This window comes from Labeo rohita, chromosome 3, assembly GCF_022985175.1.
Source record: "Labeo rohita strain BAU-BD-2019 chromosome 3, IGBB_LRoh.1.0, whole genome shotgun sequence".
NCBI classification, from domain to species: domain Eukaryota; kingdom Metazoa; phylum Chordata; class Actinopteri; order Cypriniformes; family Cyprinidae; genus Labeo; species Labeo rohita.
Window position 1 is genome coordinate 5,350,228 of NC_066871.1, and position 20,584 is coordinate 5,370,811.

The window sequence follows — 20,584 nt, forward strand, 5'->3', positions numbered from 1 at the left end:
CATTGTTTTTTCTCTAAGGCAACTCCCGCGCATTCATTCATCTATTTTAATACCCTTCTTATGAAAATTAACCATGGCATGTGTAGTAAAACTGTGGCAATACAAATGGAAATCAGTCTGCGGAAAAAAATCTAATAAAATATAACAGTTACTACATATTTACTATAGTAAATCCATGGTTAATTTTGTAAGGGTGTTTATCATTCAAATTTATTTTAATGTAAACAGGAATAAAATATGATGAGAAAAACATTGTTAATGAGAAGACGAAATTGACTGCAGCAGGTTAAGTTTATTTATTATTTAGAATGCACATTTGGAAGGGAAATATATTAATAGAAACATTTCAGCAGGTGATATGAGATGTATACTCGAAATGTATACTCCACGCGAACATGCTCCCGCATAATATTTTAGAAGAACCTTAATTCATCCCACGCATCTCATCCGTGTTGTGTCAGGAAATTGTGAAAACTGAGGCGGTGTGTCGTAGTTTAGAATAAAAGCAGCCAGGTACACTGCAGTAATACCGGCAAAAGAAAGGAAAGAGAGGATTCTTCCATTAGTTTTCATTGCATTGCGATGGGACCAAAAGTGGGGATACACTGCTTCGCTTACCGGATATAGGAAGTGAGATAAAGGTCCATTGTCTAGTGTTTATCACTCTCCAAGTTTTAGCTACTTTACAGAGCCAATTTCCTAGTTTTTCCTGAGTCTAGTTTAGCCTTGTTCCTAGTCTGTTTATCAGTGTGTAGATCCTTGCCTGGTTATCTCATCCTGTCTGTCTGCAGCCTGCCCTGGAATTATCGCCTGTCTAGGATCAACCCTTGTCTTGCCATTTCGGACTCTGTTCGCCGCTTGTTTGAACTTTTGACTGTTAATCTGGATTACCCGTTTGCCCCGGCAATCGACCCTCGCCTGTCCCTGGATTACTCTTGTGTCTTGTCCTGTGTGTTTCTGTTTGCTGGTATCGACCCTGCCTGTGTATGACCATGTCTATGTCTTTGTTCAATAAAAACTTGCATATTCCACTTCCACTTCACTCCACTTCCACTTCACGTCAATATAACCATGTAAACATTCTTGTTTGAATCATTTAAGGTATCCAATCCAACTGAAATTTCATTTGGATCAAGCTCAATAAGATTGATAAAATAAGAGATGCTTACATGAAGGCTTTTCAATTTAATTGAGCCATAAAATGTATGCAAATGCTTGTAAGATTACAATTTATAAATATTATCTTCACTGTTTTTTTTTACTACAGCCATGGAATTAGAGTCTTTTGAACTAGCAGCCCTAGGAAGACCTCTGTTTCCTGGTGTGCTTTATGACTGCTACAAGGATGCCTTTATTCCAGGTGGTGTATTTTAAGATCTGCGTGTTTATTTCAACAGTTTATGTCCTAGTAACTGTTTAAGCCACTTCTCATTTCAGGTGTTACTCTGTGGGATAGGAAATCGATGAGTGAAAATTTGGACACCCGTCCACAGCCCCGAACAGATTTGAAGTTCAGTGGCTCTGACTCCTTCTCTAGTAAGTCTAGTCTTATGGATATAAACGCTTCCTTGAAAGCCAGCTTCTTGGGGGGGGCTGGTGGAGGTGGGAGGATCTGCAAAGTACCTGCATGACACCAAATCGTCAAACCAACAGTCCAGAGTGACAATGTTTTACAGTGAAACCTCCAGATTCGAACAGCTCACTGTACCCCAGCTGGGCAAGATCATCTACTCTCAGGTGTTTGAATAGAAAACTGCAACTTATGTGGTTATAGCTGTACTGTATGGAGCTCAAGCCATCATGGTGTTTGATCGGACATTTTCAGAAGAGGAAGACAAGCAGAAGATTGAGGGAGAACTGAATGTCATGGTCAAGAAGATCCCTTCATTTTCAGTTGAAGGAAAGGGAGCTGTACAAATGACAGATGCTGAAAAGAAAGTGGCTGAAAATATCACTTGCACATTTCATGGTGACTTCCATCTCCAACAAAACCCCACCACATACACGGAGGCCCTTGATTTGTACAAGAATCTTCCCACTCTGCTGAATGAGAATGCAGTTCCCATAAAAGTCTGGCTTTATCCTCTTCACCTATTGGATAATAAAGCAGCTCAGTTAAAGAGAGAAATCATCACAAGTCTGGTTTTCAACATTCAAGATATAATGGAGGGACTGGAGGAGGCAGAGAGGACATGTAATGACCTGTCCGGAAATACACTGGTAAATATTCTTAGTGACATCAAAGAGAGGCTGTGCTCATTTCAGGAATCATTGAACATTTACAAGACAGTGCTCACGAAAGCTGTGGCCAGGGTTTTGCTTGATATTCGAGGAGGAGAAATGAAGGAATCACTGGATAAAATCTTAAAGATCCACTATGAATCCCCTTTTAGTGTTAGCAAGCTCAACCAGTGGTTATATGATGCAAAGTCTGAACTTCATCTCTTGAGTTTTTGCATCAAGATGATGCAGGGGATCAGAATTGAAGATTTAGAAAGTCTAAGCACCATCCTCCTTAATCCTGATATTGATGCTGTGGTGTGCTTGACTTTCACATCTCTGAAGTATGAAGACAAGTATCTTGAAACCCTGACAGAGTTTCTGAAATTAGTGAAGTCAGATGAGGAAATAAACATGGTTTCAGAGGTACTGTCAGAAAGTGGTTCAGTGACCCTGATGTCAAAATAAATATGAGAAAGAACTTACTTCACTTTAGGAGTTTTTCAGAGGCTAATAAAAATGACCATAGTATACGCTTCATTTTTTCTGCCTTTTTTGATGACTCCAATAAAGGCTCTTCAATCTATCTGTATGAACAAGGGAAACTGACAAACAAACAGTTCCAGCCCGTGTCCAAACCACCCCCTCCGATTGTGAAGGATGTCCAGGACCAAACTGTGTCCTTCAAACTGCAGAAATCTCCAACTGGAGAAAGAGTGCAGTACAGAGTGGAGTACAAGCAGGTAAAAGCAGATTCTGGAGCTGAAGAACAGTGGCTTGTCATAAACACAGCTGATGAAGACTTTATTCTGACTGGATTGGAGTCTAGAAAACCGTACTTGATCCGCTACAGGATAGTAAGTAACGTGGGAGTGAGTGAAGCCAGTGACACTGTCAGCCCCATACCATCTTCAGGTAAGTGTCATTTGCACATTTGTTATCTATTAGACATATTAATGTTTAAACATCATAAATATAAACATATAAACAACATATTCCATTCATTACTATTAAATTAAAAGTTACCATCAACAAAAATGAACAAATCTCAATACATGTTTTTCCACCTCAACATCAATTTTGTTGCCTTGTTTGTCTAAATGTGAAGTAAGGTGTAGTATATTGTTACAACTGAACATTTTTTCTAGGTTAAAGTTAAATTCATACATGAAAGAAAGAACAAAAAGAGGGAAAAAGTATGGAGCAAAGTGTGAAGGAGTGGTTAAAGTAAGTCAGTAAAGAATAAAAAATGTAGGCAAATTATATTTCAGGGAAGCAGTGCATTTCAGATCACATGCATTGTTTCAGTTATACCATACAGACTGTGCTTGTTAGATAATTGCATAATTGTAACAATGCCTGCAGATACTGTGATGGTAATTGTATGTTTTCTTGTGTTCAGGTGCATGATGGTCTGATGTTCACAGGTAGGTCACATAGCAAAGTCCATTGTGTGACAAAGATTTTTTTTTTAGAGACTCAAGCGTGTAGCGCTGAAACCCTATTGTAATTGTTAGAATGGTCACGGATGAGCGATTTCCACGTAAAACTGATCGTGCAGACCAAACCAACTAATTAGGATCTGAAGGAGCCAGGAACAGGGTTGGACACCCCTGGCCTACAACATGACCGAGGCCTGACAGGGGTGTTACAGTGATCAAAAGTATGAAATTGCTCATAACTCCTAAACCGTCAGTCGCAGGCTCATGTGCCTGTTATGCCATTGGAATCCTTGGCTCATGCCGGATAAAATGGATATTAGAGCCGGGTATTTTGCCTTTTTTGCAAAACCTACTTTTGCGAACTAGTCCTTTGTTTTTCACTCGATCGGAACCAAATCAGTGAAAGATTCTCTGGAGAGTGAATATCAATACTTATCAAAAAAAAAAAAAAGTTGAACTTTCGACTCACCATGGCAAAGGGACGCCAAAACGTTAGAAGGGGGCAGGGCCACATTTAGTAAAATGCCTATAACTCCTGAACGGAATGAGATATTTTTGCCAAACTCGCCACACTTATGTAAGAGCTCAAGCTGTGGTCGCAGGTCAAAAATCGCTGAGATTGGCCATTTGGTGGTGCTATAAGGGGAAAAAACATTAGTCCTATCAACATGAATATTGCTTTGCACAGTCTTGGTCCAAAGTGCCACAAGTGTCTATGGGGACATTTGCGTATCTCAAAAAAACAAGGCTGCTATTGGCCGATGAAGTATGAGCACCTGTTAGACGAGGTTAACGGAGGCCGATCGGAACACAACTTTGTGGGCCTGTTTGACTCACAGCCCAAAAGTCTGTAAGAAATTTGAAAGAAATCGGCCACTGGGGGGTGGAATTGTATTTTTTTGTATGGGGCGTAAACGATTCCACATTGCGTGGTGTTCTGCACATACACGCTCGTATCTGCACATACACGCTCGTAGACCTCGTATGTGAAAATTCTACTTTTGCAAACTAGTTCTAGGTTTTTAGCTCAGTCTGGAAAAAAACACTGGTGCAATTCTCTGGACTCTCTAGGTCAATAATTATCAAAAACATGTTGAAATTTACCCTTTGGAAAGCTATAACGGGGTCCTTTAGAAAAGGGGCCTGTCCAAATATATCCAAAAGCCTATAAAGCCTAAACGGAAATTCAAAACTTCTCAAAACCCGCTGAGCACATGCAACAGGTGATTCTAAATAAGCATGCAAAGTTTCAGAGAGCTGGTGCTATAACTGTCATAAATGTTATAGAAACATCATTTTTGCATGGGAAATTTTTTTTTTTTTTTTTTTTTTTTTGACAAAAATATTGTTTTAATAATTGATTTAGGTGGTTACAGGCTTGCTAAATAGTATGTAATGCCTTATGTGCTTAACCTAATGCACTTGAACCCCGGTAATCGTTTTTTTTTTTGTTGTTGTTGTTGTTGTTGTTTTTGTTTTTTTTCGCTGCAGCATCCCCTGTTGTCACAGGTTTCTAAACACAACATATATTTTTATGAAAAAATATCTGTAAATTGTGAGTGGGCCAAGTTGGTACTGAAATTTAGCAGGACCAGTGGTACCAAGTACTGGGTTAAATCGGTGCTTATTTGTGTAAGCACTCTATGAAGTGTGCCAAGGGTTTCTATTCATAATGTGTTTCTGAAGCGTTGAGCATTGTAGCCAATCAGACATGTTTGTTGAGCGTGTGAACCCAATGGCCAATCAGACGTGCTTAAATATCCGCTCAACACTGCTCGAAATGTCAGGTTGCTTCATTGAAGCAAATGTATTTATTACTTTTTATTTCATTTATTTTACTTTTTTTTACTTTTAAATAGGCAGTGAAGTTTTACTATTGGTACCGAGTACGGACTACTATAATTTTGGCACCGTGACTTTTAAGAGTAGATTGTGAATTCAATATTGTGAACTGATCCTTTAATCATTACAACTGTAATAGTTTTTTTTTTTAGTTTAAAAAATGGTGTCAAATCTATAGAGAACTATGGTGATTTGTGACTTGCTGCCACCTATTTGTGGGTTGCAGATAGACCTTGGAGATAATTGGCCCAGGGGCCTTTGCAAGTCATAATCCACCTATGCTCACCTCACAATTATAAAAACAAGGCAACATAGTGGAGGCACTGATTATTTAGGTGGAGGAAAAAAAATGATGTAAGACCCCCTGGATTTCCTGTACTTAGATTCTTCTGAAAGCAGTCCTCACTCTTTTAATAACCAGACTGTCTATGAACATATGTATTCTGCTGTTATTTGCATGTAGCCATTTTGTTTCCCCTTCTTCAGCACAACCTATGATTGTGGGTGGGACGAAAGATAGTCAAGTCACTTTTATGACTCCATCCATCACCACCATTAAGAAGATCAGAATGTATTATGGGGGCAGCCGTAATCGAAAGGTTGCGGGTTTGAGTCCCAGGTCCGGCAGGGATTGAATAAGGAGCTGGATAACCAGCTCTCTCCATCCTCAATACCACGACTGAGGTGAGTCCCTTGAGCAAGGCACCGATCCCCCCAGCTGCTCCCCAGGCACCGCAGCGATAGCAATATGGCTGCCCACTGCTCCGGGTGTGTGTTCACGGTGTGTGTGCATGTTTGATCACTTCTCACTACTGTGTGTGTGCACTTGGATGGGTTAAATGCAGAGCACAAATTCCAAGTATGGGTCAGCATACTTGGCCACACGACACGTCACGTCCTTTCCTTTCCTTTCCTTTCCTTTCCTTTCCTTTCCTTTCCTTTCCTTGCTCTTGACACAAAGTATACGTCCATCAAATACTTTTACTTCAAACTCGCTCAATTCCAGCCTCAGCCCAATCAGAAGTACCAGTACATAGAAACCTATACTAAGTAGCCAGAAAGAAATGCTAATTTTAAAGAAATATGTCAGATGGATTTAGAGGCTTTTGCATCTGAACTCTTCATGTATTTTCTGTCCAATTTTATTGTTACTTTAAATAAACGTGGTTATTTTATTGGCTTGTTTTTTTTTTTTTTTTTTTTTTTTTGTTCAGTACCATTAATATTATTGAGTTAAATTAAAAAGTCTTACAAAATGACTATATTAATTAATAAAATAATAAATAATTTTTACAAAGCAATTTCAGTTTCAGCCAAGAATTTTCATTTCGGTACATCCCTAGATTTTTATGTAAAAAGAAACATTTTCAGGGTGATACAAGACACCACTGTGAAATGATCTTGCTTATTATACGGCTATTTGCCACATATGTAAATAACACAAAATATGAATTGCATCATATTTTATTACCTCAAGACGACTCGCAGTACCCGTGTTATGGTCACCAGCTGGAGTGCCGATGAACTCCACTAGAGGGCACTCCAGTCCAGACTCTGTGTTCACTCAACCCACCATGCTTTACTCTTGTTTGTATGTGTCATGTTCTCATTGGTTCCCCTGTTCTATGTGTCCCCTTTCCATTGGTTGGTTTTGGTCATGTGTTCCCTCATGTTTAGTATTTAAGGCTCCCACTCACCCCTCTGTGTGCTGATCGTTGTTTAGCCTGTTATTTCCATTGTGTTTCCTTGTTTATTTCCAAGCCTTGCCTTCGTGTGTTTTCGACCCTGGACTGTCTCTGTGTTTCTTGAACCTTGCCGCCTGCCCTGACCATTTCACTTGTTTATTGGATTACCGTGTTTGGATTACCTTTGATGCTCCTGTTTGCCGTCGCTGACCTTGCCTGTTTGACTACGTTTATCAATAAAGCTAGCACTTGGATCCGCTTCTCACCGTCTCCGTTACAACACGCTGCAATCTGTCTGTTATCAGTTGTAGCGGTTTTTATTGTAAAATAACAGACCACTAGATGGTGCAATTGATATCAGAAATGAGAATTGCCATTAGCCGAGTTAAATTATGAATGAATGACACATAGTAGTTCTGCTCTAAGCATGGACACGTTTTTGAAAAGACAACAAGTGCCAGGTAAACATAAAGTAGATGATGAATCTACTTCAAAGATCGCAACTACAACAAAGAGAAGAAATATGAGAAAATCTGTTTAAAAAACAATGAATGCTGTTACATAGTACAAAAAATAGTACATAGTAAAGCTGCATGCTTTACTTTTAATGTTTCTACTCTAAAAGTGACAAGTTCCTTGTTTAGTTTTTTTCAGTAAGTTGTCACACACTGAATTTTAATTGTTACGTTTCAAATAAATCCTTCTGAAGTTGTGTTTATGTTTATGTGTAAATGTGGGGGTGGGGCTTGAATTTTTTTATTCTGCAAAAGGGGGGCCCAGCAGAAAAAGTTTGGGAACCACTGATTTAGATGCTTCCTGTTATACATACCTTTTGCTGGGAGTATCCAAACAACAAACTGTTCTGCAGAGATCATACTAAACACATACTAAAGTTAATGCATGCATCAGATTTTATGAATAAAATCTAGTATCAGATTTTAATCAATAATTTGTATTTTACTTGTTTTCTAGCATGAATCAGACATATATGTTCAGGTAAATAGAACAATAATATCTAAAAGCATAAACTAAATGTATCTGTCATGGTTATGGACTTAAGTTTGGTTCTTTTCTGATGGTACCTTCTAGTTCCTGTTTGCCCTTATTTGGTTCTGTTCCTTTGAGTTGTTGGTTATTGTCTGGGTTTTATCCTGTGTGCTATTGTTCTTCATGTGGTTTTACTTTCTTTGTTCTATTCTGTTTTGTAGACTGTAAAAAGTTTTCACCAGTTTCAACTTAAAAACTTAAGTTGAGCAGCTGCCTTAAAATGTTAAGTTAAATCAACTTAAAACTACAAGTCATTTTAACTCATTACAGTAAAATTAGTTAAAATGACTTCTACTTTTAAGTTGATTTAACTTAAAATTTTAAGGCAGCTGCTAAACTTAAATTTTTAAGTTGAAACTAGTGAAAACTTCTTAGTGTACCTGAAATAAATAAATTGTGATGTGTCTTGACAGTAAAGAGCTAAGCCTGATGTAAAAAGGCCTGACACAAGCCTCTCTTACTGGTTTTGAAAGATTACTGTGTATTTCAAATGACCTTTTAGTGCTGTCAAAAGATTAATCACATCCAAAATAAAAGTTTTTGTTTACACAATATATGTGTGTGTACTGTGTATATTTATCATGTACATATAAATATGTACACATGCACGAATATATTTAAGAAAACTGTTTATAAATTAAACATATTTATATATAATATTAATTATATGAATAAAAATATATAACTACACTGTAAAAAAAAAAACACAATTTGTTGAGTCATCTTAAAATAATTTGTTACCCTGCTGCCTTAAAATTTTAAGTTCAGTCAACTAAAATAAGTTTAGTCAACTTGAAATGTTAAGTTTTACTAAGTAACAACTAGATACTTGTGTCTGCTAAACTTAACAGATGGGTAAGTAACCCAGTTGCCTTAAATTTTTAAGTTGATTTAACTCAAATATCTAAGTTGTCACTTAGTATAATTTAACATTTCAAGTTGAATCAATTTTTTTTGAGTTGACTGAACTTAAAATTTTAAGGCAGCCAGGTTACAAATTATTTTAAGTTGACTCAACAAATTGTTTTTTACAGTGTACATGTAAATATTTTCAAAATATATACTGTATGTGTATATATTTATATATACATAATAAATATACACACACACACACAAGTATTATGTAAACAAAAACTTATTTTGTGTGTGATTAGTCATGATTAATCATTTGACAGCACTATGCTGTTGTGCACAAATGCACTTTTTGATGTTCGCAGTATAAATTAAAATTAATGACAATTCTGTATATACTTTTAAATAATATTTATATTTTAAACCCTCATTAATGTAAAATATTAAATCAGCTACTCTATTTAAAATATGATTTTTATAATTTAGTTGAATAATTGAATAACCACTGATAGACAAAGCAAAATACCAGAAAAAAGATTAATCAGAACGTTACAATTATTCTATGATTTATAAGCTGTATTGTTTTACTGTATAATATTGTTAAGAATCGGACTCATGACTAACTCGAACCGCTCATTACTCATGCAGTGCGAAAACATGGACTTTTATTTTGACATGTCGTTGACTAACAGTAATCCTGCACACGCAGTGTTGTCATACGAGCGCATGTCAACACCCAGGGATATTTACTCAGCCCTTGTAAGTAGGTTAGAGCAATATGAATCAGTTTTGCAGAAACGCATTGGTTTTATATTGATTGTATGGTTGTTTGAGCATGTGCAGTGAGATGGAGGCGTTGCTGAAGAGAGAGCTGGGCACATCTCTTCTGAAGAGCACTGGTCATTCAGGAGGAGGATGCATCAGTGAAGGCCAGAGCTTTGACACTGACACTGGCAGAGTGTTCGTCAAGATAAACCACAAGAATGAGGTGAACATATGTACACTTGAGCTGGACGCATTGGTTTTGCACTGCACACTTGCAGCGCTATTTGGTAAATTAAAGTACATACACTCCACAAAAGTTTGGAGCAAGTATGGTTTTGTAATGTTTTTGAAAGAAGTCCGTTACGCTGCACCAAGGCTGCATTTATCTTATCCAAAATACAGCAAAAACAGTAATATTGTGAAATATTATTACAATATAAAGTAACTCTCTATTTGAGTCTTTAAAAATGCCATTTATTCCAGCATTTTTTTTTTTTTTAAAGAATTTATATTAGCTTTTTGTAACATTATAAATGTCTTTACTGTCACTTTTGAACTTAATACATTCTTAATAAATAAAAGTATTTATTTCTTTTAAAAATACACCAAACGAAGAAAAATCTGTCTCCTGTTTCCTAGTTCAATGGTCAAAATAGCACTGAAATCTCACATATTATATATATGAATTAAAAAAACGTGGATGATACATTCTTGATACAATTATTATACTGTTATTATACTTAATACATTTTTATGGTCCCAGTTTTAAAACCATAACTGATTTTAGTACCAAACAAACAGATAAATAAATAAATAAATAATCAATCTGACTATGAAACGCAGTAAATAGTACTTATTGCAAATAGCAAACAGATTAAAGCAGTTTTTACTATAACAGATGTATGATTTTACAAAAACATGTTGCAAAAAATATGTATTAATAATAAAACATAATTATGAGAACATATGATAAATAAAACTAAAAATTTTTTTTTTTTTTAATTTCTAATTGTATTTAATATTTTTATCTTCACAAATAGTGAATACTATTTCTAGTAATTACAACTCCTTGTAATTTATTTTGTCGTACATCAACTAATCCTCTGCTGCACATTATGCATTGTAATTGTATTGGTATTATATTAATTATTATTATATCAGTTTATGTGTAACTTAAAGAGATACTTTTATTCATACTATTTTACACTGTTTTTCTGTCAGTCTGTTACTGTTTGATAGTACAATTATCCATTGCACAATTTTGTATACAATATTTGAAAGTAAATGAATGATTTGTTGATCATGATGTCATGTAATTGTATATGCTTGCATTACAAAGCATCAAGCATCAGCATTTTTTGGATCTCTCTCTTTCTCTGTAGGCTAGAAGGATGTTTGATGGAGAAATGGCGAGCTTGGAAGCGATCCTGGCTACAAACACAGTGAAAGTGCCCAGGCCTGTGAAGGTCTTGGACCTTGAGAGAAGTGGAGCTCTTTTCATAATGGAACATGTGGATATGAGGAGCTTAAATAAGTATGACTCAAAATGTGAACCCACTGTAATAGGAGTGAGAATTTACTCAACATTACATTGGCATTTTGGCCATTTGCTCTTTTTATAATATTCAATGTTTATGTAGATACTCATCAAAACTGGGGGAACAACTAGCTGACCTGCATCTGCACAACAAAATACAGATAGAGAAACAAAACAAGGAACAGCAGACTGTTGGTAATGTGTTTTATTTTATTTTAATATTGCATTGATGGAACCTTTCAGATTACATTATTATTTATTAGAGTTCCTGTGTTTACAAAGGGAGAGGATCAGGAACGTCTGAAGTTCAAATAGTCAACCAATTTGGATTTCATGTGGCTACCTGCTGTGGTTATATCCCTCAGGTCAGCATCACTAGGGTGTCTCATCATAAAAACAAATGGGGTGATTCATATCTAAACACATACAATGAGAGTATATTTTATATATCTCTCCTTTGGTTTTCAGGTAAACGACTGGCAGGATGATTGGGTGTCATTTTATGCCCAGCAAAGGCTGCAGCACCAGCTCAGCTTGATGGAACAGTCGTATGGAGACAGAGAGGCCAGGGAATTGTGGGCCAAACTCCAAGTAAATAAAACGTCTCAAAGTTTTACTTTAGAACAATAACACCCAAACGCAAAAAGATATCGTCTCTAGTTTTCAGATGGAATAAACACGAGTAAAGCCATATATTCAATTAAACTAGTGTTGTTCAAACTATTAATTGCGATTAATTGCATCCAATATAAAAGTTTTTGTTTATATAATATATACGTGTGTACTGTGTATATTTATTTTGTATAGACACACACATACAGTATATATTTTGAAAATATTTCCATGTATTTCCATATATACATATTTTTTATATTATTTAAAAATATATTTAATACCTAATGTCTTTTTCTTAAATATATACATGCATGTGTGTATTTATATGTACATAATAAATATGCACAGTAAACACACATATATTATGTGCACAAAACTTTTATTTTGGATGCGATTATTCGTGATTAATCGTTTCCCAGCACTAATTTAAACATTAATAAACAATAATGTAATAATGTAAACATTATAATAATGTTTTAAGACATTAAATAAAAATGTTAATCTTTTCATTAATTAATTACAATAGTACTTTGTTAGAACATCATTTATATTATAATAATTAATATATGTTATTCCAAAAAATTGGTTTGCGCAACTTTTCAAACCTTCAACTTCAAACACTTCCATTCTGGTATAAAATAATCACTTTTCCCTAATTAAATCAATTACTGATTGAATCCGAAATAATTTTCAAATCAAATTGCGCTATTTATTTTTGATATATAATATCATTTAATAGTAGTGAAATGAAGTGTAATCTCCAAATAATTCACTGCTTGATATTTATCCATAATGTTTATCCAAAACTTCCTAAAAATATTCTGAAACAGTAAAATTATCCATTAAACATTATTTATTGATAAACAAAATAATGTTCATGTTAAAGTAATAATAATAATAATGTTTGTTAATGTAATTAAGGAAATTTATTATAAAGCATCATCATTATTATTATATATTTTTTTGTTTTTTAATTCTGACAAGACTTTGTCATGAAGCTTCAATCATTAGCTTGTTGTTTTTTGAATAAATTAAAGGTACAGATCAAACAGAAATGAAAAGTCTGTTATCGTTTACTCCCCCTCATGTTGTTCCAAACTTCTGTGACTGACTTTCTTCTGTGGAACATAAAAATATATTTTGAAGAATGTTAGTAACCAAACAGTTCCTACAGAATTTATGAACTAAAATTTCAGTCATTAGGAACCAACAGAAAAAAGAAGAAAAAAATGCACACAGGTTTGAAATAATGACAGAATTTTCATTTTGGGGTCAACTATCTTCTATTTAATGACAAGGTAATGATGCTGTTTCTAAGCCCAGTGTTGCATATGTATTTCAGACAAATGTTTCAAGTTTCTCTTTGTTTAGCTGAAGATCCCTCAGCTGTTTACAGACATAGAGGTGGTTCCAGCTCTGGTGCATGGAGATCTCTGGGGAGGAAATGTAGCTGAATGTTCTGATGGTCCCATCATCTTTGACCCAGCATCGTTTTATGGGCATTCGGAGTTTGAGCTGGCTATAGCCGGCATGTTTGGTGGTTTTGGGAGCTCGTTTTACAATGCTTACCATGGGAAGATCCCCAAGGCTGCTGGTTTTGCAAAGAGGCAACAGCTATACCAGCTGTTCCACTATCTGAACCACTGGAATCATTTCGGTGGTGGCTACCGGGGTTCTTCTCTACGGATCATGAGGGATCTAACCAAGTAGATGCACCCTGATTCATTCAAGTCTTAATTCATTAAGTCTTCATTAATGAAGGTGGATGTTAAACTAACCCACAAATAAGTTACAAACTTTGTGCATGACCAACTGAATTTAATCCAACATTACCAGTCTGATGGAAATCCGTTGGCAAGATGAAAAAGTCTGTTGTCTTAAAGTAATTTACACATAAAAAAAAATCTCATATATTATATATATATATGTATATATATAAAAAGATAAAACTGTGAATTTATGCTTCCAAACAATGGCCAAAAAAATAAGTTGATTAAACTACATAATTCCTTTTTTTATGAATTGCACTTTAACTTGACATGAATATGCTTTTGAAAAGAGCTTCATTTACGAGACTCCTTGATTTAAAATGTGTGCACTAAGTAGCATCATATGATAACAATAAGTTGCATTTCACTAACTTTCAACTAACTACCTACTGATGATCTGACACATCTGAGTATGGTTTATTGAAACAGCTAGTGAGCTTGTTGTACTGTAAACTTTCAGCTTGCAGGAGTCTCATCGGATACATGCGATGTATGGACATTCAAATAAAACTTTAAAAAACACTTTGTGTTGGTGTGTTTTTGATTCCTATATGGCCTCCAATGTTACCTCCATATGTTTTGTTTGGCGGGAAGCTACAAGTAAACTTTGACTACAGAAGTAATGCTAATAGTATGGCAGTTTGCTATGTCTTAAATGGCTTTTGGAGTTTTATTAGCTTTAAATATCGCCATTCTGTTGAACAAGAATGATTATTATTATTATAAATTAATGTAAAATCCCACAACACCAAGTTTCGGTTTAGAAAACGGGTGGATGTATAATAATGTAAAATAAATATTTTTGTTATTTGAGTGTTTACTGATGACTGTGGTGGCTATTTCAAGCTAAGTTTTTAATATTGATATGACCTCCCTGGTGAAAAAAACAGCATATGCTGGTATGTATGTTTTGATGGTGGTTTAAGCTGGTCCTTAGCTGGTTTAAGCTGGTCCTTTGCTGGTTTACGCTGGTCATGTTGCTGGTCAAGGACCAGCATAAACCAGCAAAGAACCAGCATAAACCAGCACCAAAACATACCTACCAGCATATGCTGTTTTTTTTTTTAAGCTATTGTTCTATTTGGTATATATTAACTACGTTATTGTGGTAAAAACAACATTTAGGAGATACATTGCAACATTTTCTTTACGTTGTACGGGTTTTTGATTTCTTTTGGTTCTCTAGCTTTGTTTTTATTATTTTTATTATTATTATTAGTTTTTTTTTTTTTTTTTTTTTTTTGAGGGAAGCTACAAGTAAACTTTGACAACAGAAATATTAGAATAAACATCCCTATTAGAATTTGGACAAAGATTTTTGATAGTGTCATACTGCCTATTGCCCTGTATGGAAGCGAGATCTGGGGCCCAACGAGTAACTACAGCCATAAAGATTGGCACAAACACCCTTTAGAAGCTCTGCATGTAGAGTTCTGCAGAAGTATCCTTTATGTCCACAGAAATACGCCTAATAACGCCTGCAGAGCAGAGCTAGGCCGTGTCCCCCTAAATCTAATCATTAAAAAAAGAGTTTTAAAGTTCTGGATCCACTTAAACTCTAGTTCTGAAGATTCTCTTCACTATAAAGCTCTACAAACACAAAAAATGAGTACTAAAAAAAGTCATCTGTGTGTAATGGTGTCAGATCTAACTAACAAAGCACTTAATATCAACAAACTTGAAAAAAATGGAAGAATCAAAGAAATTATGAATGAAGAGAAGGAGACATACATACAACATTGGAAAGAACAAACTAAAGAACAAAGTCGTCTCCAATGTTATCTGAAACTCAACAGAGAGTACGGCCTGGCTGACTATCTGGTCTCAGTCAAGAATATAACACAGACATTTACTGACAAAATACAGACTGAGTGACCACCAGCTGGCCATAGAAAAAGGACGACATAAAAAGACGTGGTTACCTAAAGAAGAGCGAATCTGTAATGAATGTAGATCAGGAGCAGTTGAGACGGAGGAACACTTCCTCCTCCACTGTGACAAATACACATCCTTAAGAGACTCACTCTACAATCAAATACAGCAGATCATTCCTGAGTTTCAGTCACTCCATGAAAATGACAAATTAATAATATTACTTGGTGAAGGACCTACTTCCTCTTTGGTAGCACATCATATTTATAAATGCCACAAACTAAGAAGTAAAGAGTGAACACATCTGTATTAGTAAAACCATTAATGTTTATATGAATATATATATATGGATATATTTTATATGTATTTTGTTTATTTATGGATGTATGTTGTATGTATTTTTGTTTTGATTTGTAGTTGCTATGTACAATGCTTTGGCAATATGTATAAGTATGTCATGCCAATAAAGCAATATGAATTAAAGCAATATGAATTGAATTAATACTAATAGTATGGCAGTTTGCTATTCTATAATCTGAAAGTCTAAAATGGTAAAGGTTTTATTAGCTTTAAATATCTCCGTTCTGTTGAAAAATAAATATTATTACTGTTGTTATTATTATAAATTAATGTAAAATTACATTACGGGTGGATGTATAATAATGTAAAATAAATATCTTCGTCAGTGAGTGTTTATTGATGACTGTGGTGGCTATTTCAAGCTAAGTTTTTAATATTGATATGACCTTTAAGCTATTGTTATTTGTTAGTATATATTAACTACGATACTGTGGTAAAAACAACATTTACGAGATACATTACAACATTTCCTTTATGTTGTAAAGACTTCAAACTTGACGTAAAACGCGTTTTGATTTCTTTTGATCCTCTCGACTTGCCGTCACACTGTGCGACAGCAACAGTGCTATCATCATAATAATACGCGGGATGCATTATACTTCTGTACCTGCTGTCTTTTCAGATTATGTCATATGTAAAACGGCTTGTCAATCCATTGAAGAAGACAGCGAGTTGCTTTTAACCTATGTTTTGCAGTGTAGTAGAGAAACTAAGTGACTGAAGCTGGAGTTTGAAGAGAAAAGAGTGTGTCATTGTGTGCGATAGCGACTTGAATCTGTCAAATCTTCTGATCTGAGACACTCGAAATAAACTTAACACGCACGTTTAGCGCATTTTTCATCTAATCAGCCACAGTAGTAGAAGATGTCGGTGATGGAGGGTGTGAGTAATGGAGAGGAACCAGAGGTGGTGGTTCAGGCGTGTATGCTGTCCGAGTTCAGTGAGAGCACAGAGGTTCGAGCTCTCTTCAGCAGTCTGCCGGACATTCACCACGACGCGGCCAGCAAAGAGGACACCATCGAGAGGTTTGTGGGTAAGTCATGGTTGTCATGCATATGATTGTCTATCTGTCTCTCTGTCTCTCTATCTGTCTTTCTAGCTATCTAGCTATATAGCTATCTACTTAGCTATCTATCTATCTATCTATCTATCTATCTATCTACAGTTGAACTCAAAAGTTTGCACCTTGCAGAATCTACAAAATGTTAATTATTTTACCAAAATAATAGGGATCATACAAAATGCATGTTATTTTTTATTTAGTACTGACCTGAATAAGATATTTGACATAAAAGACGTTTACTTGTAGTCCACAAGAGAAAATAATTAGTTGAATTTATAAAAATTACCCCTTTCAAAAGTTTACATACACTTGATCTATAATACAGTGTTGTTACCTGAAGGATTTTTTTTTAATTGTTTAGTAATAGTTGTTCATGAGTTCCTTGTTAGTTCTTGAGAAAAATCCTTCAGGTCAAACAAATTATTTTATTTATTCATTTTTTTCAGTATTTTTGTGTATTTGAACCCTTTCCAGATGCATCTTTTCACACCGAGGACAACTGAGAGACTCATATGCATTAAGAAGCTCTTAATGCATTGTTTTTTCTTCTGGAGCATCAGTGAGCGTTTAACCTTCTGTAATAGTTGCATATGAGTCCCTCAGTTGTCCTCAGTGTGAAAAGATGGATCTCAAAATCATTCGGTCATATTCAGCTATTATTTTCTCTTGTGGACTATATGTGTACATGCGTTTTGTATGATCCCTCTTATTTTGGTAAAATAATTAACACTTTGCAGATTCTGCATGGTGTATGTAAATTTTTGACGTCAACTCTTTATATCTATCTATCTGATCTCTCTGTTTATATCTGTCTGCTTGGCTGTTGTTTATTGTAATGCAGAACAGTATGTTGTTGTGTGTTTATATGTGATTTTTTTTTTGTGCAGTACATAAGATGATATAAGAATAGAGTAGTCAACTTGAACAATTTGAAGTGGATCAAAAAAGTTCATCGAAGTTGTCCTAAGACGAGAACGGGTATTGTTTTGGTTTTAGGACAACTTTGATGAAAGGCTTTAATCCACTTCAAATGTTCCTGTATATTAGGTCATGTATAAAATGTCAAACTCTGCTATAACTTTTGCAGTTATCATGGATCGCTACCAGGAACAACCACATCTTCTGGATCCTCACTTAGGTAACTTAACATGATGAAAGTGATGTGCATGATGAGTGTGCTCTGTGATTGAACACTGTAAGTAACGCTGTATTTGCTGTTGTGCAGAGTGGATGCTGAACATGCTCTTGGAGATGATCCGCAATGAGAAGTCGCCACCTCTTCTGGTCCATCTCTGTTTCAAATTCCTCTACATCATCTCAAAGGCAAGACGGTGCACGGCTCTCAACGTTTGACTGATAATCTCGATAGTCACGATTGAGTGATTTGTGGGTTTCTGTCTGATTTTGTGCTTCCTGGTGCTTCCACAGGTCAGAGGCTACAAGATCTTCATGCAGCTGTTTCCCCACGAGGTGTCAGATGTTCAGCCGGTTCTGGACCTTTTATGCAGACAGGACCCAAAAGACACTGAGGTGACTTGGTCCCTGAGTTTCATTACTGTCATGAGTCCCACAGTGTAACATAATCATGCAATCTAAAGTCTAGAGTTCATACAGAGATCAGATCATATCTTATAATGAATTTCCCCCTAAATGTCACTTATAATGATAGTTAAAGACGCCCTTCAGTGAAAATTTAGTAATAAAGACAAACCAAGTGCAAATTCTATATACAAACTCATATTATAACAAACAAAGTGTAGATGTGATGTAAATTAAAAGTTAATTGTGCATTGTAGATCTGCATTGATTAACAGAAGTTTGTGAGATCGCAATGAACTCACTGATTCACTCTCTGATAACCACTTGTCCAATATTGCCATTTGCAATTGTGTAGCAGTTACTACTTCAGTTAACTGAGTGAAAGTAAAGCAGATCTGAGCTGCTGTGATTGAGTAGATAGCATATTCATGGATCTGTGTATACTAAAAGAGGTAAGGCTGTAGAGTTGCATTCAAGCCATAAAGACATTAAGAAACTCTTTTCATGTTAAAAAATGTTAAAATATATCATTTTAAAGATCAAAGATGAGTTTTAAGGTACAATAGGGACTACAGGGTTTTTTTGTGCCAAAAAAAGATATACAAGTCCTTCCAAGAAGTGATAAGTAAACATCTTCAGGTAGTAACTTGTTGCAGCAAGTCACCATTTATCATGTCTGGAAAAAAGCACCTGTGTGTTATTTGTATTTTAATCTTCCAAACGCACAAAATCATCTACTTATTAGCTGTATGTTTCTGTATTAGACCTGGGAAACACGCTACATACTCCTCCTCTGGCTTTCCATGACGTGTCTCATTCCCTTTGACTTGTCCCGTCTGGATGGCCACCTGTCCACTGACCCCGGGCTGAACAGAGAGTCCATCATGGATCGTATTCTGGCTGTTGCCAAGGTAAAACCCACAACAGACTTCAACATTTGCGTTATGTCATTGAGTCGAATTAGTTTAGCTTTCATTATTTTTTATAATATTAATACTTTAGTTTTACTAATCATGTTTTTTACATTCATTTTACTTAACATTACCTATGTGCTGTTATGATTCATTATTTTTGCTGCAGTCCTTTCTCAGAGTGAGTGACAAATCTCGAGATGCTGCATCAGTGCTGGTATCTAAGTAAGTTACATGTTATGTTTTCTTTCCCCTATATATTCATTAATGGGGTAGCACTGGGCAATATACACCAATCAGGCTAAACGGAACACTCCCACTTTTTTTGAAAGTAGGCTCATTGCCCAACTCCCCTAGAGTTAAACAGTAGAGTTGTACCATTTTTGAATCCATTAAGCCGAACTCCGGGTCTGGCGGTAGCACTTTTAGCATAGCTTAGAATAGATCATTGAATCCGATTAGACCGTTAGTATCTCGCTCAAAAATGACCAAAGAGTTTCGATATTTTCCTATTTAAAACTTGACTCTTCTGTAGTTACATCGTGTACAAAGACGGACGAAAAATGAAAAGTTGCAATTTTCTAGGTCGATATGGCTAGGAACTATACTCTCAAACTGCGTAATATCATTGCGCCTGCTGCAACCATGGTACGGCAGCAAAGTTCCTTGATTGTTACGCCGAAATGAGAGTATAGTTGCTAGCCATATCGGCCTAGAAAATAGCAACTTTTCATTTTAGTACCCGATGTAACTACAGAAAAGTCAAGTTTTAAGTAGGAAAAATATTGTCATCATATATGGTCATTTTTGAGCGAGATGCTATCAATCTAATCAGATTCAATGATCTATGCTAAGCTTTGCTAAAGGTGCTACCGCCAGACCCGGAGATCGGCTGAATGGATTTGAAAACAGTAAAACTCAACTGTTTAGTTCTAGGGGGAGTTGGACAATGAGCCTATTTTAAAAAAAAAGTGGAGTGTTCCTTTAATGTTATGACCAACTTCCTAAAATTGTGTTGATCCCCCTTATGCTGTCAAAACAGCCATGATCTGCCAAAGCATGGAC

The 20,584-nt window shown here is 35.5% G+C and overlaps 2 protein-coding genes and 1 pseudogene across 3 annotated transcripts in view; all 3 read left to right on the plus strand.

Annotated features, from left to right (window-relative positions):
- The first annotated feature begins 1,207 nt into the window (after positions 1-1,207).
- LOC127163063 (stonustoxin subunit beta-like) lies at positions 1,208-6,154 on the plus strand (annotated as a pseudogene).
- A 3,619-nt stretch (positions 6,155-9,773) lies between these two features.
- On the plus strand, positions 9,774-14,296 carry fn3krp (fructosamine 3 kinase related protein). Of its 2 annotated transcripts, none has more exons than XM_051106081.1 (7): positions 9,774-9,847; positions 9,932-10,076; positions 11,236-11,387; positions 11,494-11,585; positions 11,673-11,755; positions 11,859-11,981; positions 13,377-14,296. In XM_051106081.1, the coding sequence occupies exons 2-7, from the start codon at positions 9,936-9,938 to the stop codon at positions 13,713-13,715; spliced, it is 930 nt and encodes a 309-aa protein (XP_050962038.1). In that variant the 5' UTR covers positions 9,774-9,847; positions 9,932-9,935; the 3' UTR covers positions 13,716-14,296. The 2 variants fall into 2 exon arrangements, with proteins under 2 accessions (XP_050962038.1, XP_050962037.1); XM_051106080.1 differs by having other exon boundaries at positions 9,775-9,847; positions 9,923-10,076.
- A 2,250-nt stretch (positions 14,297-16,546) lies between these two features.
- tbcd (tubulin folding cofactor D) overlaps positions 16,547-20,584 on the plus strand; it is a 49,886-nt gene continuing 45,848 nt past the window's right edge. Inside the window, exons 1-6 of the mRNA XM_051106078.1 lie at positions 16,547-17,039; positions 18,157-18,207; positions 18,295-18,392; positions 18,498-18,599; positions 19,373-19,519; positions 19,689-19,744. Of these exons, the coding sequence (XP_050962035.1) occupies positions 16,871-17,039; positions 18,157-18,207; positions 18,295-18,392; positions 18,498-18,599; positions 19,373-19,519; positions 19,689-19,744 (623 nt within the window). The 5' untranslated portion in view covers positions 16,547-16,870. The remainder of the gene's footprint in view (positions 17,040-18,156; positions 18,208-18,294; positions 18,393-18,497; positions 18,600-19,372; positions 19,520-19,688; positions 19,745-20,584) is intronic.